Source organism: Macaca fascicularis, chromosome 16, assembly GCF_037993035.2.
Source record: "Macaca fascicularis isolate 582-1 chromosome 16, T2T-MFA8v1.1".
Classification (NCBI taxonomy): domain Eukaryota; kingdom Metazoa; phylum Chordata; class Mammalia; order Primates; family Cercopithecidae; genus Macaca; species Macaca fascicularis.
Window position 1 is genome coordinate 11673186 of NC_088390.1, and position 16122 is coordinate 11689307.

The 16122-nt window shown below is 46.0% G+C and overlaps 1 protein-coding gene across 1 annotated transcript in view; it reads left to right on the top strand.

The window, feature by feature from the left end:
* The first annotated feature begins 254 nt into the window (after positions 1–254).
* DNAH9 (dynein axonemal heavy chain 9) overlaps positions 255–16122 on the top strand; it is a 374175-nt gene continuing 358307 nt past the window's right edge. Inside the window, exons 1-4 of the mRNA XM_005582917.5 lie at positions 255–702; positions 9811–10007; positions 12128–12286; positions 13370–13500. Coding sequence (XP_005582974.3) covers positions 286–702; positions 9811–10007; positions 12128–12286; positions 13370–13500 — 904 coding nt within the window. The 5' untranslated portion in view covers positions 255–285. The remainder of the gene's footprint in view (positions 703–9810; positions 10008–12127; positions 12287–13369; positions 13501–16122) is intronic.

Below are 16122 nucleotides of genomic sequence, written 5' to 3' on the forward strand. Positions count from 1 at the left end.
ATTTATATGCTTGATCTCCTCTCCACGCAGCCCATCAGTAAGCCACTGCGCTCCACGGTCACACTTCAGCGCTCCCAATACACCAGGCACACACTAAGCACGAGTCTCCGCTGGTGTCCTAGCAACAGCGACGCGACCCCGCCCCTTCCCGCTGTACCCCTCCTACCTTATTAGCCTGGAAGGGGCGGGACCAGGGGCCAGTGCCCAATAGGAAGGGAGCAGAGGAGGGAATCCTGGCCGCGTCCCCGTCGCGAGGGAAACCGATGCAGCTGGAGGCCGCGCGCGATGCGGGGCGCGGAGGAGCGGGCCGCGCTCGCTGAGGAGAACGCTGACGGGAAACCCGGCGCCGACCGACGACTGCGACTCCTGGGGACTTACGTGGCCCTGAGCCTGCGGCCGGCTGCGGGCGCCTGGGAGCGTTGTGCGGGGACTGCTGAGGCGGAGCAGCTGCTCCAGGCCTTCCTGGACCGCGATGCTGCCGAGGGGCCGCGGCCGCTGCTGGTGGTGCGGCCCGGGCCCGGGGGCCTGGCTGTACGACCCGGGCTGGAGGTGAGACCTGAGTCGGGCCCGGCTGGCGCTAAGGGCCTTTTTTTCTTGCGCACCGGGCCCGAGCCTCCAGGGCCCGACAGCTTCCGCGGCGCAGTGGTCTGCGGGGACCTGCCCGCGGCGCCTCTGGAGCACCTGGCCGTGCTGTTCTCTGAGGTGAGGCTGGGTTAGTGTCCCGGCGCGGCTAAAGCTGGGTGTGGGGGAGGGGAGGAGGAGCCCTAAGGGATGGAGGCGGGGCCAGAGGGGGAGGGGCGAAGCTGCAGGGGAGGTTCAAGGGGCGGAGTGATAGGCAGAGGGGCGAGGCTATGGAGGGAGCACAACCAGGAGGCAAGTTCCTGAAGTCAGGAAGAAAATGGGATGGGGCTAGGGGCGGAGTTGGGGGGTTCCGGAGGGAGGAATCTGGGTGGAGGCCAGGCTAGAATGAGAATGGGAAGGGGCTTAGGCTTGGGTCAGTCCGGGTCTGGGTTCCAGCCAAAGTCAGGGGAAGTGCCTGGAGAGTGCGTAGGTCCTGACTACTTTCAAAATCAGCATCTCTTAATCCGTCCTGTAAATTGGAAAGGTCTGAGGAAGATGGGAAGTGGTGAACAAGGAGGCATTTCTGATGGATCAGTGGGGTGGAAGGAGGTGAATGGCTATAAACAGTGCCTACTTCTGGAGAGCAGTTAAATGGGGTGGCGGGGGGTAGTGATTTGCTTTTGATTTTCATCTCATTCATTCATTACCAACCGTTTAGCAAAGGTCAGCCCTGTGCCAGCATAAGAAGTTGGGCGCCCATTTGGAAATGCCCAGCAGGCCTTTGGAGGAGTCTGCCGGGAGCTCAGGGAGGAAGGTGGAGATGTGGGTCATGAGTGCTTTAGTGGCACCATAGCAGAAGCTTAGAGAATGTAGAAGATTTCAGGAAGGTGCTCCAGAGAGATTTCTGGGACCCTTAGACCTTTCTGGAATGGGAGTAAATTGCCCTGCAAGTCAGGCCTGTGTGCTTCTGGAGACTTGATGCCCTGGACCCTGCAGGTTGTGAAATAAGGATGGGCGGAATACTGGCTGTATGATGTTTCAGGTGATAGGTGCTATAGGGAATATCAAAGAACTATTCCCACCCATGAAATGCTTACTCCAAGGAGCTGAAACATATGTAATAAATCATATATTCAAAATTTTTCAAACTTTTAAGACTGGGGTGAGGGTAAGGCTTACCTAAAAGTTGGCCCCGCTGCTGGATCCAAGTGCTGGAGTCTCCCTGCTGTGTCAGGTGTAAGCCCTTTAGATGGTGTATCAGGAGGCTGTGGGGAGGTGAAAATTCCAGAGAAGGGGTTGGATAGGTAGAGGAGGACACAGAGGGCCCAGGGAAGCTAGATCTGTCAATAGAAGTGGAGGTATTTCAATATTTTAAGAAACAGAACGGTCTTGCGACTGTGCATTGTCTGAAAGCCATCCCGCTGAAGCCTGAACTTAGATCAACTTCTCTAATGAATGTTGAAGATGGAAAGTACTTTTGGCTTCAGAGGAGAAAGACAGCCCATGCTTAACATTAAGTGTTGAATTGTCTCCTGAACAATTAGAAGAATTCAGGTAAGTAGAGAGCAAGGTAACTAACTTTCAAGATACTGAGAGCAGACTGAACAAAGGTTCAGAGACAGGATCTAACCTAGTGTATGTGGGAGACAGAAGGCCCGCCTAGGAGTTGTGTCATGGCTAAGCAAAGTAGTCCAGCAAGCAAACATAATTTTGAAATAATGAAAATTCTCAGATGTCTAAGAATTTTCATTGGTGCATTGAAAGAGATTGGAGACAATGTTCATCAGCAGGGGACTGGGTGACTGAATTATGGGCCATCTATACAGTGAAATACTTTGCAACTATTAAAAGGAATGACTGATATGGAATATTCCTTTTTTTGAGGCAGGGTTTTGCTATGTTTACCAGACTGGTTTCAAACTCCTAGACTCAAGTGATCCTCCTGCCTTGGCCTCCCAAAGTGCTGGGGTTACAGGTGTGCGCTACCATGTCCAACTGGAGTATTCCTTAGGGTAATTTTTTCCTTGTGGCAAAAAAGCACGTGACATAAAATTCACCCAACAATTTCCAAGTTAGAGTACAATATTGTCAACCACATATGCATTTTTGTGCAACAGATCCTCAGAACTGCCCCATCCAGCATCACTGAAACTCCACACACACCCAACAACCCACACACCGCTCCCCTGAGCTTGTGGCAAGCACCATTCTACTTTCTGTTCCTATGAACCTGAGTCATCATATCAGTGGAATCATGCAGTATTTGTTCCTTGTGACTAGCTTATGTCACTTAGAATAATGTCCTCAAGGTTCATCCATATTGTCGCCGCCTATCATATGCAGGATTTCTTTCTTTTTTAACAATATTCTATTGTATGTATATACCACATTTCTAAAAAATGTATCCATCATAGATACTTAGGTTGTTTCTGTCTCTTGGTTTTTGTGAATAATGCTGCAATTTAAGATAATTTTTTAAAGAAGTGCAGAATTGCATGGATTTTATGCTACTATTTATGTTTAAAAAAGAAAGAAGGGGAAGAAGAGAGAAAGGAAGGAGGAAAGGGAGGGAAGGAGGAAGAGAGGACATTCTTTAACAGTAATCCACAAGAAGGAGAAACAGTAATTGAAGTACAGGGGTAGGTGGAAGATTTACTGTGAACGCTTTTGTACTTTTAAAATTTTGCACCATGTAAATGTATTACCTATTTTAAAGCCTAAATAATTTATTTTAAAAATACCTCAAGTCCTTTCCTTGCATTTCTCAAAGCTCGTACCAGTAACTTTATTCCACTTTCTGTCCATCCATCTACTTTTATTCCATACCCTGAAGTTGATCCAGTGTCTCTTTCAAGGCTTGCTGGCCTCCCATCTGCTAAGCCCTCTCCTTCCGGCCCGGCCCTCCTGTCCACCCCCTCTCCTCTCTCTCAGCACCTTGTAATCAGCTTAGTAGTCTCTGATTACCTGCTCCCCTTTTCCTTCCACCTCCCCAGGCAGCATCCTACCTGACTGAGAGACGTCTTCCTGCCTTGTGTGTGGGGGGTAGGATTGAGGGTGTTGACTGAGAGAAAGCTATAATTTTCATATTATTTTTATTCCATTCTACTAGTACAAGGTAAAAAAGGAAAATGTGCCTAAGAAATGTTTGAAGGGAAGAATTAACAGAATTTAGTAACTTGTTCTCCTACTTCCTTACTTCCTCCTCCAACCACATCATTCACTACTGCCAACTTATTTCTCCTAGCTCTGAAACTTGGATTTTTTTTTTTTTTACTTTTTGCATTTTGGAGTGTGAGCATAAGATTTGGAATCTCACAGACCTAAGTCAAATTCTGGTTAAATTCAGCAGTGTGATGTGAGCAGATGTGCTCACTCTGCCAGGTCCAAAACTGTCTTGCAGGGTTGCTATGAAATTTAGACATCATATATTAGAACACCTGGAATAGAGTGTCACATTGCAGGTGTTCCATAAAGGATGAGAATTCTTATCACTCTCCATCCCGTTTAAAATCCTCCTCACCCATCTGATGGATCCTTGTCACTTTGCTGTAACCCATCCTGGCTCCTCCTGGAGGACTCAGCTGCATTTTCCCCACAGACTTTCTCCTTCTGAGCATGGAGCTGGAGCAGGTGGCCTCCTTGCTCCTCCTTGCCACTATAGATCCACATCAAAAAGCCTCCAATTTCAATCTCCTGTCATCAAAGGACATGACTCACTCGCACTGCTGCATCCTGTAGAGATGGTGCTACCGTTGCGTGTGTTTGATTTTGCCTCTCAACTCACTGTGACTCTCCCCAACATTACTTCTAATAGGTGGTTATTTCCAAAGACATATGAGTGATCCAATCACTTGGCCTCTGGGTTCTCTCTATCTTTGTCCTCCAGTGATCTTGTCCTCCTCCTGATCATAAGCAGCACCTCCATGGCCATTTCCAGACCTTGCATTCCCAACAACCACCAACCTCATTATCCAATTTTATGCACCTCCTTCTCTGACCATTACTCCCATCTTTCCAGCTCACTCCCTCTCATACCCTGACTACAACAGTCCTTTGATCCTGCTGGGAGCTCCAATCTCTTGGCCTTGGCTCCTTCCCATTGGCCCTGGCCCATGCCCACAGCCTCTTCTCTTACCCAATTTGAGTACCATGCTCCTTCATGATCTTCATACCCTTGCATCAGCTCCTGATGTACTGGCCTCTACCTCACTGCGTCATACTCAATTGGTGCAACCACAATCCTGGTAAAACCCAGCTCTACATACTTCATACCTGCACCCATTAAATTAAAACAGACCAGAGAAAAAACCAATGGGCTCCTCTTTAAATGCACGACCTTGAACCCCTAAGTAGACCTTTTATGTTTCCCAGCAGACATTCTATATTTTTGTTTCTATTCCAACTATATTTTCTTGCTCTTTTAGATCACTATTTCCCAACCTGAGGAACAATTTGAAAAGAAAAATCTTTCTTCTCTCAAATGTCCAAAACCTCCTCTCAACCTCACTCTGAGATGCTCTTGCTTCTTTCTTGGTTTTTTAAGAAACAGAAATGAGAATACCATGTCCACGAACCCTTATGTCTATGTTGACTGCAGCATCTTTCCTTGTATCTTCTGCCATCCTGTCCATTGCTAGAGGTGAACTGTTTGTGCTGCCCTCTGATGCCAACCCTAAGGCTGAAACTGCTGCCTGTGCTCTGAGTCCCACACATTCCTGAGGAGATCGTTCTAGCAATTTCCTCTTCTCTCCTGCATTCCTATTTTTTTCTCCTCTCTGCTAGATTATTCTCATCAAGCAAAATGCTCCTTTCATCCCACCAGCTGTCACCCCATGTTTATGACCCCCTTCATAGCAAAATTCCTGGAATGTGTGTCTCCTCTTGGTGTCTCATTATTTTCCTGTTTTATCTCATCCTCACTCATCAGACTTTGGTTTTCACACTTCACAGAAGAGGAATAAAATAACGTGTCAATGTTTCCGATGATCTCCACTTGACAAAATTGAATGACCCTGAATCAGTCCTCATTCGGCTTAACCTGAGAGCCGCGTTTCTCATAGCTCACGATCATCCTTTCTTCCTGGAAGCACTTTCTTCTTTGGGCTCCAGGACACTAGTCTTCTGGTTTCCTCCTATCACCATGGCTATCACCAGTGATGGTGCCTCCTCTTCTTCCCCACTTCTTCTTTTTTTCTTTTTTTGAGATGGAGTCTCACACTGTCACCCAGGCTGGAGTGCAGTGGCGTGATCTCTGCTCGCTGCCTCCTGGGTTCAAGCGATTCTTCTGCCTCAGCCTCCCGAATAGCTAGGATTACAGGCACCCGCTACCAGGCCCAACTAATTTTTGTATTTTTAGTAGAGACAGGGTTTCACTCTGTTGGCCAGGCTGGTCTCAAACTCCTGACCTCATGATCCACCCATCTTGGCCTCACAAAGTGTTGGGATTACAGGCGTGAGCAACTGCGCCCGTCCTCTTCCCAGCTTCTTAACACCAGAAGGCCCTACAGCTCATTCCCTGGACGTCTTCTCTTCTGTCTATATACACCCATTTTCTCGGGGGCTGTCATTCAATTTCAAAGTTCCATAAGCCATTTATATCTTATACCTCCCAAATTTGTTATCTCCAGCCCTCTCTTCTCCTCTGAACTCTCAACTAGCATATCCAGCTGCCTACTCAACATCTCTTTCTTAAAGTCCAATCGAGATATTACATTTTAACATGTGCAAACACAAGCTCCTGATCTTCTCTCAAGATCTTACTCCACCTTTACTCCTCCCCACATCAGTTGACAGCAACTCCATTCTTCCCATTGTTCAAGCCACAAATCTTAGAGTCATCCGGATCCTTTTTTTTCTCTCATGACTCCTAAAGCAATTTGTTAAGACATCCTACTGGCTGTACCTTCAAAATTTGTATGGAATCAGGCCATTTCTTACCATCTCTACCACTACCCCCAGTGCCACACCACTGTCTTCCGTATTATAGCACCAACTTGCTAGGTGGCCTCCTTTTCCACCTTTCCCCCTTATAGCCTATTATCACAGCAGCTTGGTTGATCCTACTCAAAGCAATCTTAGCCTATGGCACTCCTTTGCTCAAAACTTTCAATGATGTCCATTTCTCTGAGAGTAAAAATCAAAATCTCACAGGCAAGGCTTCATGTGAATTGACTCCCTTTACTCACCCCTATTCGTCTTTGGGATCACTCTGTCCCCATTTCCCTTGCTTCCACACTGCTCCTTGATCACACCAAGCATGCTTCCATCTCGGGGACTTTGCACTGGCTGTTCCTTCTCCCTGCAATATACTTCCCCCAAGGATAGGCAAAGCAGTACCCCTATCCTTCCAAGCCTTTGTTTAAATCTTATCTTCTCAGTGAGGCCAACCTCAACATTTATAATTGCAGCCACTCCAACCCACACTCCTGATTTCCTTCACATGCTTTATCTTTATTCACAGAATTTACTGTTTCTTGACTGTCTGTCCCTTAGAATATAAGCTTCATGAGGTCAGAAATGTTTGACTGTTTTGTTCATGAGTGTATCCTCCTAGCACCTAGAAAAGTACCAGCACATAGTAGATGCTCAGTAAATACTCATTGAATAAATGAATGAGTAGTTTTTTGGTTTGTTGTTGTTGTTGTTGTTTTGAGACAGGGTCTCACTCTGTTGCCCAGGCTGGAGTACAGTGGCATGATTTCAGCTCACTGCAGCCTCAACCTCCCTGGCCTCAAGCAATCCTCTCACCTCAGCCTCCTTAGTAACTGAGACTACAGACATGCACCACTACAACCAGGCAATTTTTCTATTTTTTTGTGGAGATGAGGTCTTGCTATGTTGCCCAGGCTGGTTTCTGACTCCTGGGCTCAAACAATCTGCCCTCCTCAGCCTCTCAAAGTGCTGGGATACAGGCGTGAGCCACCGCGCCTGGCTATGAGTTGCTTTTCACTTCATAGAGAGTTCACATTCATTATTTTTCTGTCACTCAAAGCCCTTAAAAATCCCACCCACAACTATTCCTTTTTCTTCAGATAGTATACATTCAGTTATTTGATAAACATCTTGAGTGCTTTCTATATGCCAGATCCTAGAGAGAACTGTGACTATATAAAAATTAAATAAGGTAGAGTCCCTGCCTTTGAGATCCTGGGAAAATTCCAGTTCATCCTGTTTCCCAGTTAGGACTTCTGCCCTCGGTCCAAATGGTTCTTTCTTAACACGAATGTGATGAAGCTTAATTTGTAAACTTTCCTTCCTTTTTGAGCTCCCTTTACTGATTGTTGTAAGTTCCCAGTTCAGTGAATGTTTCCAGACAGACCAGGCAAAGACCATCCTCTAGAATCTAACATGCTGGGTCCAGGTATTCTATTTCACAGCCACTGGGGCTTATTGATCATGAGTCATATGAGTTCATATTTCCTTTTGATTATTTATGTATTGGTAGCTTTCTCAACACATTATATGAGCATCTGTTTGTCTTTCTGGTATTCTCCTTCCATCAGTTGTGAGATTTTGACAGTCAAAGATTTCTGGTGAGTTGTACTGACAACTTTCTCTCTTTTTTCTTTTTTTTTTTTTTTTTTGAGACAGAGTCTTGCTCTGTCTCCAGGCTAGAGTGCAATGGTGCAGTCTCGGCTCACTGCAACCTCTGCCTCCCGGGTTCAAGCTATTCCCCTGCCTTAGCCTCCTGAGTAGCTGGGACTACAGGCGCATGCCACCACACCCGACTAATTTGTTGTATTTTAGTGGAGACAAGGTTTCACCATGTTGGCCAGGATGGTCTTGATGTCCTGACCTCATGATCCGCCCGCCTTGGTGTACTGACAACATTCGAAGTTACTGGTAATAGAAACTTAATTTAAACTAGCTTGGAAAGTTCAAGAGCAGCTTGATTTAGGAGCTCAAACAAAGTTACCGAGACTTAGTCTTTCTCCATCTGTAAGCACTCTCTTCTCCATATTAACTTTATTCTAAGGCTGTATTGGTTGGGAAGGTGACCAACAAAACCTCCACACTAGCAGAAAAGAGAAGGTATCTATTCCGTGAAAAGTCACATAAGACAATTTGGCCTGACTCTCACTGGCTCAGATTTGGTTCCGTTTGGTTCCTATGGATTTGGGGATGAATACTGAAAAAAGGAACTGTGTTGGGTGGCCACAATCACCTAACGTTCACCCTGAAGATGGATTCAAGATCGTCAACTTTGCTTGCCTTTTCAAGCTGCCCCTCCTACCACCTGCAGACAGAAGGTCATGTTTATCTGCATGTGTCCTACCTTTTTTGCCTCTGGCCTTTGTGACTATTTTAATCACCTCCTATTCACCCCGTTGATGAGGGAGGGATTCCTGCCCAAGAGTAATGGAGGTGGCTAACCATACAACACCCGACATAGGACAGACACCATTGACAGCATTTTATCAGTCAATATACTCACAGCTCAGCGGAGGACACTGAGCCATGCAGAGCCACACCGGGATTGCTCTTGGGAACAGGCTGAACGACAAGGGGCGGTGGAAAGCACACTTTGTATTAATAGGATCAAGAGGGTGTAGTGGTCCCTGGATCTCATTGGGGGATGCAATTGGCTGGTTTAAATCCCTCCACCAGCTGGCAGGGAACTGAAGTCTGCTTTTCAGGGATAAGCAGTAACTGTGCCTGGTCCTCTGGATAAAGAGTTTTTTGTTTTTTCTTTTTAATTTTTTTCTGAGATGGAGTCTCACTCTATCACCCAGGCTGGAGTGCAGTGGTGTGATCTCGACGCACTGCAACCACCGCCTCCTGGGTTGAAGCGATTCTCCTGCCCCATCCTCCTGAGTAGCTGTGATTACAGGTGCCCGCTACCATGCCTGGCTAATTTTTGTACTTTTAGTAGAAATGGGTTTTCGTCATGTTGGCCAGGCTGGTCTTGAACTCCCAACCTCAGGTGATCCACCCGCCTCAGCCTCCCAAAGTGCTAGGATTACAGGCATTAGCCAGCGCACCTAGCCAATAAAGAGTTTTTTGGCTAGAGGACTTTATCGCCAGGAGCAGAATGGGAGGAAAATTTGTAAGCAGACAATTCAAGGGCCTCCCCAATTTATCAGATGTCAAGGTCATATATAATGTTCGACCCTACTATTAGGCCATCCAGCACAGTGAGTGACCTGCAAAAGGTTGTATATAGCTTTATAAGCCTTTTCCAGATGAGGCTTGCTTTAAGTTCTCAGAAGTGGAACGCCTGCCTTTCTTTCCTGTGCACCTCTGTTCCAGGTTGTTCTACCCGTCCTGGCCAATGAGAAGAATCGCCTCAATTGGCCCCACATGGTATGTGAGGATGTCAGGCGGCACGCCCACAGCCTCCAGTGTGACCTCTCGGTTATACTTGAGCAAGTGAAGGGAAGAACTTTGCTGCCTCTTCCAGCAGGCTCAGAAAAAATGGAGTTTGTGGATTCCAAAAGTGAGACAGTGTAAGTACTGCCAGTCTGGCCATATGGGCCTCTGAGATACGGGAGATGCTGGTTATCAGAATGTTTTCCTTACAACTTGTCTGTTCCTGACTCTGCACATCTCCTCGTTCTGCACACAAGCCTACTGCCTGCTCTGTTTGCCAACACCCTCAGACTGTGGACTGTGTGTTTACCCTGGTTACTCCCTGGCCCAGCCACCGCATGAAGTCTTCCAAGGCTATTACAGCAACATGGCCTTTTTTTCCGTTCAGAATCATTTCAGGGCTGAGCGCAACCACGCTAACTTTCGGCATTTTGCTTATCAAGATAGTGTCTCATCATTGGCAAAGACCCAGGTCCAGTCTGGGAGGCAGGCACACACAGAATCTTTCAGCAAAGCTGAAACTTTCCAGCATTTACTCTTCCCAGTGTTTACTCAGTGCATAATGTCACAGAACTAACGCTGCTGACTCTTGTTACAGTTCCAGACCCTCCTCCCCCAGCAGCTGAAGACTTTACACGTCCTGAGGAATTTTTTTTTGTCTTTTTTCAAGTAGTAACAAATCTGGCTTTGTTGGGACCTGGCTTTGTTGGGAATTCATGCCTCCTGCCCCTGAGTGGGCATTAAAACCCCAGCTTCGTCTCCTTTTAGAAGTTAAATCCACCATCAGCTTCTGTTTACCATGCTGACTTTCGAGTTCTCTTCGTTTCTATCCCTTGGGAATTCTCTTCCCTTTTCAAGCCGGGCTGCGTATATAAATATTAATAGTATATTTTGTTATATTTTATTCAGCATCTCCAGGTACTTGTGGCAACAGATAGCCTTCCTACATGAGCTCGGTGTACCACACTGTCAGGAGTTTCCCAGTGTATTACTGTCAACATTGTGTACTCAGGATCCATTATTTGATCCGAAGAATAAGTAATGCATGCAACAGTAATGCATGCAATGCATTATAAAATACAACAATGTACTTTATAATGAGTTTTTTCTATCGGAAGTAATTTCCTACATATGCAATTTGAAGTAATTTCCCGGTTAACTGGAAAACTTATTGTGGTTTAATAAAGACATCCAATCTTCAAAATAAATAAATTCCAACTACCCCTTTTCTAGTCCCTTTATATTTTAACTTACTAACATTCAGTGTGTGTTTATAATCATTGCTGAATTTATCTCGGTTTGTTCAAGTTTGATAATTTCCCAAAAGGCTGGATCATTTTAGGGGAAGTGGGTGTCTTTTTCCTTTAATACCTTCCACAATCACTTGTGCCATATCATTTCTCAGCTAATATAAATTTAATTTAATTAAGTGGAAGTGGGTTTCTGACATAAAAATGTGAACTGTATGTCCTCTTTCTTTGTCATTGTGTCCTGGGTTCTTTGCACATATCATTTTCAGTTAAGACTGTGAAAATAATGACCAAAATGTATTTTTAAAAAGTTAACCACTTCCAAATATAGCTAAGTTACTTTCTTTAGAAGTTGTATGAGGGGGAAAGTTTGGGAATTCTATTCTTCACTGGAAAAATAACGACCAAGTGAAATCATGATGGTGGTATTCAGGTGGCTGATTGTCAGCCTTGTGAAGGAGGAAATAACCTATTTCCTCTTGCTGCAGAGGTCAGAGCTAAGACCAAGATGAGGAAATCACAGGGAGGTACATATGGTTCAGTATAGAGACAAACGTTCTCTTTGGTAGAGCCAACCTACTGAGAAATGTGCTGCTTTGTGAAGTTGAGAGCTTGCTGTCACTGGCAGGATTCAAGCAAGCATTGGGTGGTCATCTGAATGTTTTCTGTCCAAGGTATTCCTGCATTCGCAGGACAACATACTGGCATTCAAAGTTCTTAAGCTGGTCTTCAGAATACTGATGAGCCCTGAATCTGTGTGAAAAAATGTATATACACACACACAAGCTTTTTTTTTTTTTTTCTGGAGAGAGGGTCTGTACTTTTCATTGACTAGTCAACAGAGACTATTATCCATAAAAGTTAAGAATGCATGGGCTAGATGAAATTTCTCACCTTTTTTTTTTTTTCACATTTGGGATTATGTTTTGGGGTACACCCAGGGTTATTTTCATGTTTCAGGGTTTTTGTTGTTATTGTTGTTGTTGTTGTTGTTTTGTCTTTCACAGCTTGGATTCTATAGATAAGTCAGTCATCTATGCCATTGAGTCTGCAGTGATCAAATGGAGCTACCAAGTCCAGGTGGTACTGAAGAGAGAATCTTCCCAGCCACTCTTACAAGGGGAGAATCCCACCCCTAAGGTGGAGTTGGAATTCTGGAAGAGCAGGTAGGCAGGAAGGCACATGCTGGAACTCTGGGGTGAACATGTCTTACAGAGACTAAAGCTAGAGCTTGCCTGGGTTAAGCCACCATTGAGCCTGTTCTTCCCTGTAGGTATTTCACATCATCACTGAGGGAGACAGCTCTGTGTCATTGGGTCAACAGAGTTTTTTGATAGACTGGGAGATGCACACTTTCCCCCAGATTCAATAGTCATTTTCCCTTTCCTGGGCTAACATCAGTATGTCTTCTCACATTTTTTCAAAGGCTCTTTGGACTACATGTAAAATTAATCAACTCTCTTTAACATTTTTCTTCTAAGTTGTCTGCTCCCTTCTCCTTGAACAGTTGAGGCCACATGCACACACCTTTTGTAAAGTTCTGAAGACGGAGGGGTTTGGGGGAGTTGGCTGCAGAACAGCCTTTCCTGTGCCCCGGTTCATCACTCGTAGGGCTGGAAAGTTCATCATCCAGGATGTTTGTCCAGAAAGGCTTCATTATTGCTCCTGCTCTTGCTTATTCCGCCTCCTCCTCCCTATGTCTTCACTCCTATTTATTATTGTGCTGATAAATCCTTTACTCAAAAGGAGACAGACAGATGTTAGAGGCAGATGTGTCTGTCCTCACATGGAATGGAGATTATCGGTGTCACATGACCAGACATGCCTGTAGGGCTCCAGCCTTTTGTCTGTACCACCCTGCTGAGATGCTCCATGCTCTTGCCTGGCTTCTGATCATTCTGCTGACCTACTGCAAGGCCCTTCTCTTAGCACCCTTGCTCCAATAACGCCTCTCTCACCCTGACTCAACCTTACTGCCAGAGCTAATGACCTCCAGCTGCCAAGCTTTTTGAGCCACCAGATGGTCACAGCAGTGTTTCTTGGAGCTGCCCCTTTTAACCCATGTTCCCAGCTCAGGCTTTTGCCCTCACTGTGCTGGGAACAGATGTCCAGGCTGTTTGGGCTGGAGCACAGCCTCTGTGGAAGCACCCTGAGGCAGGGCTCCTCTTTCTGTGTGACGATGGGCCATTACAGTGTGACTGGCATTTCCTGATGCTTACCTGGATTCACCCTTCTTCCTGATATTGCAGGTATGAAGATCTGCAATACATTTATAATCAACTGAGAACAATAAAGGTGAGGGGCATGGCCAAGCTCCTGGACAAGCTTCAGAGTAGCTACTTTCCAGCTTTCAAAGCCATGTACAGAGATGTTGTTGCAGGTGAGGACCAGCAAGTGTTTTCACAAGTGTGTTTGACTCAAATTTACTGTTGAATGATGCATTCACCTCTCTCTGTCTGAATTCAGCAACTTCAAGTCCTTATAAACTTCCAACCCGACACAAACTAGCATGGTGACAAGAACACCACATCTAGATACAGGAGAGCAGCTAAACAGAGCTATGCTGTTTGCAGTTCCACTGCTGTAGGGCCTTGGGCAAATTCACCTGGCTCCTCTGAGCTTTAGTACGTGTGATGGTTATGGAGCATACACTTCTACCCACTTTTCAAGGTCCATGTGAGGTTATACAGGTGGAAGAACTTATTGACTGAACACAGCAGTGTTCCTGGAGCTGCCCCTTTGTGTCTTTCAAACACTGGGACCACAGGACATACAGTTCTGGGGTGGCCATTATGGAGCCTGTGTGACCAACTCCAGTGTGGTCATGGAAGTCCATCTGTCCTAATCAAGGACTACCCTTGCAAGACAGCCTGACCATGCCTTCCAGGACCTGGGATTATTGGCTGGAACCCCTCATTAACTAAGTGCTTGTACCTGCCTGGCACACTGGGAACTCCTGGGTCTGGTCAAAGGTTTCTCTGGGCACTGTCTTCAGGGTCTGGAAACTACTAGAAGAAAGTTCTTCCATCAGACCTACCTACAGCTGCTGCTTTGCACTGTACAAATGCGTGTTGTTATCTCTCACTTCTGGAATTCAGGTCCCTCCACCTTCGGCTCCTTGAGAAATCTCTATTCCATTTCTGGCTCCATTCTGCATTTTCTGTTCCTACTGTCAGATGGGACTGCAATTTTTCTGGCCATTTGAGCACCAGGCAAGATCCACTCTTATCAAAATTGCCAAGCCAGCAAAGTCTATGATTAGAAGTAGGTAAATTTTTTCGGGACTCTCTCTCCCTTCCTTTGGGGCACTGTGCATCTTCTCCCTTTTTCCTATGAAATCTCCTCTTTGCTCTTCAGTGTCACAGGTCAAAATGTGCTTTTAAAGGTCTTTGTCATTTCACACAGTCAATTTTTAGGCATTCACATATCTCCTTTATATGTGCTGTACATATGTACAATCTGTAGCACTGTATTGCTTAATATTTTTCTCTACATTGACTCCCAATTTAACCTAACTAGACAACATGAAAACTTTAAATCACTGCCATAAATGGAAAGCTGGTATCATTTGCCAAAACCAGGGCTATTACCATTTAACTTTTTTTTTTTTAGACAGAGTCTTGCTCTGTTGTCAAGCTGGAGTGCAGTGGTGCGATCTCGGCTCACTGCAAACTCTGCCTCCCGGGTTCACGCCATTCTCCTGCCTCAGCCTCCCGTGTAGCTGGGACCACAGGCGCCCGCCACCAGGCCCGGCTAATTTTTTGTATTTTTAGTAGAGACGGGGTTTCACCGTGTTAGCCAGGAAGGTCTTGATCTCCTGACCTCGTGATCCGCCCGCTTTGGCCTCCCAAAGTGTTGGGTTTACAGGCATGAGCCACCGCGCCCAGCCTGGTTGCCAAGTTTCTATGTCCATCTGTGCTGCTCTAACAGAATACCACAGCCTGGGTAATTTATAAAGAGCAGAAATTTATTTCTCACAGTTCTTGAGGCTCAGAAGTTCGAGATCAAGGCGCTGGCAGGTTAGGTGTCCGGTGAGGGCCTGGTCTCTGCTTCCAAGATGGCGCCTTGGTGCCACATCCTCCAGAGGAGAGGAACTCTGTGTCCTCACCTGACAGATGGTGGAAGGGGAAGCCAGCCCAACTCTATGTGAAGCCTCTTTGATAAGGGCCTTAATCCCATTCATGAGGGAGAAGCTCTCATGGCCTAATGGCCTCTTAAAGGTACCAACTCTTAACACCATCACATTGGCCATGAAATTTCAACACCTGAATTTTGGAGGGGTCCCATTCACACAGCAGCAATTAAGGATGTGTGTAGGTGGATATGTGTGCAAAGGAAGGCACACAAAGAAGGGCTGGCTGGAGCCAGTGCGCACTGGTTTGCTGTGGCTCATAAAGGGCTGCTGTATGCATTGTTTTAACCCTTGCACCCCCATTCTCCCAAGCAGCACTCAGCAAAGTCAAATCGGTAACCTAGAAATGGACATGGTAGGAATACTGGGAATATTTACACCATAGAAATTGGCATATGCTACAAATAAACGTGTTTGTCCTCAAAGAGTCTGTTGTTAAAGACTTTACAGCCAACCACTGGAGATCACTATGCACTTTGCTATTTATATTTACATTCTTTAAAAAGATATGAGCCCAGCTGGGCACAGTGACTCATGCCTGCAATCCCAGCACTTTGGGAGGCTGAGGCAGGCAGATCACTTGAGGTCAGGAGTTCGAGACCAGCCTGGCCAACACGGTGAAACCCCGTCTCTACTAAAAATACAAAATTAGCTGGGCGTGGTGGTGCATGCCTGTAATCCCAGCTACTGGGGAGGCTGAAGCAGGAGAATAGACTAAACCCAGGAGGTGGAGGTTGCAGTGAGCCAAGATTGTGCCACTGCACTCCAGCCTGGGTGACAGAGTGAGACTCCATCTCAAAAAAAAAAAAATAAAAAGGTATGAGCCCAGCTCGCTCTCTCACTCTTCACACGCCTTGTCATCCAAGGATA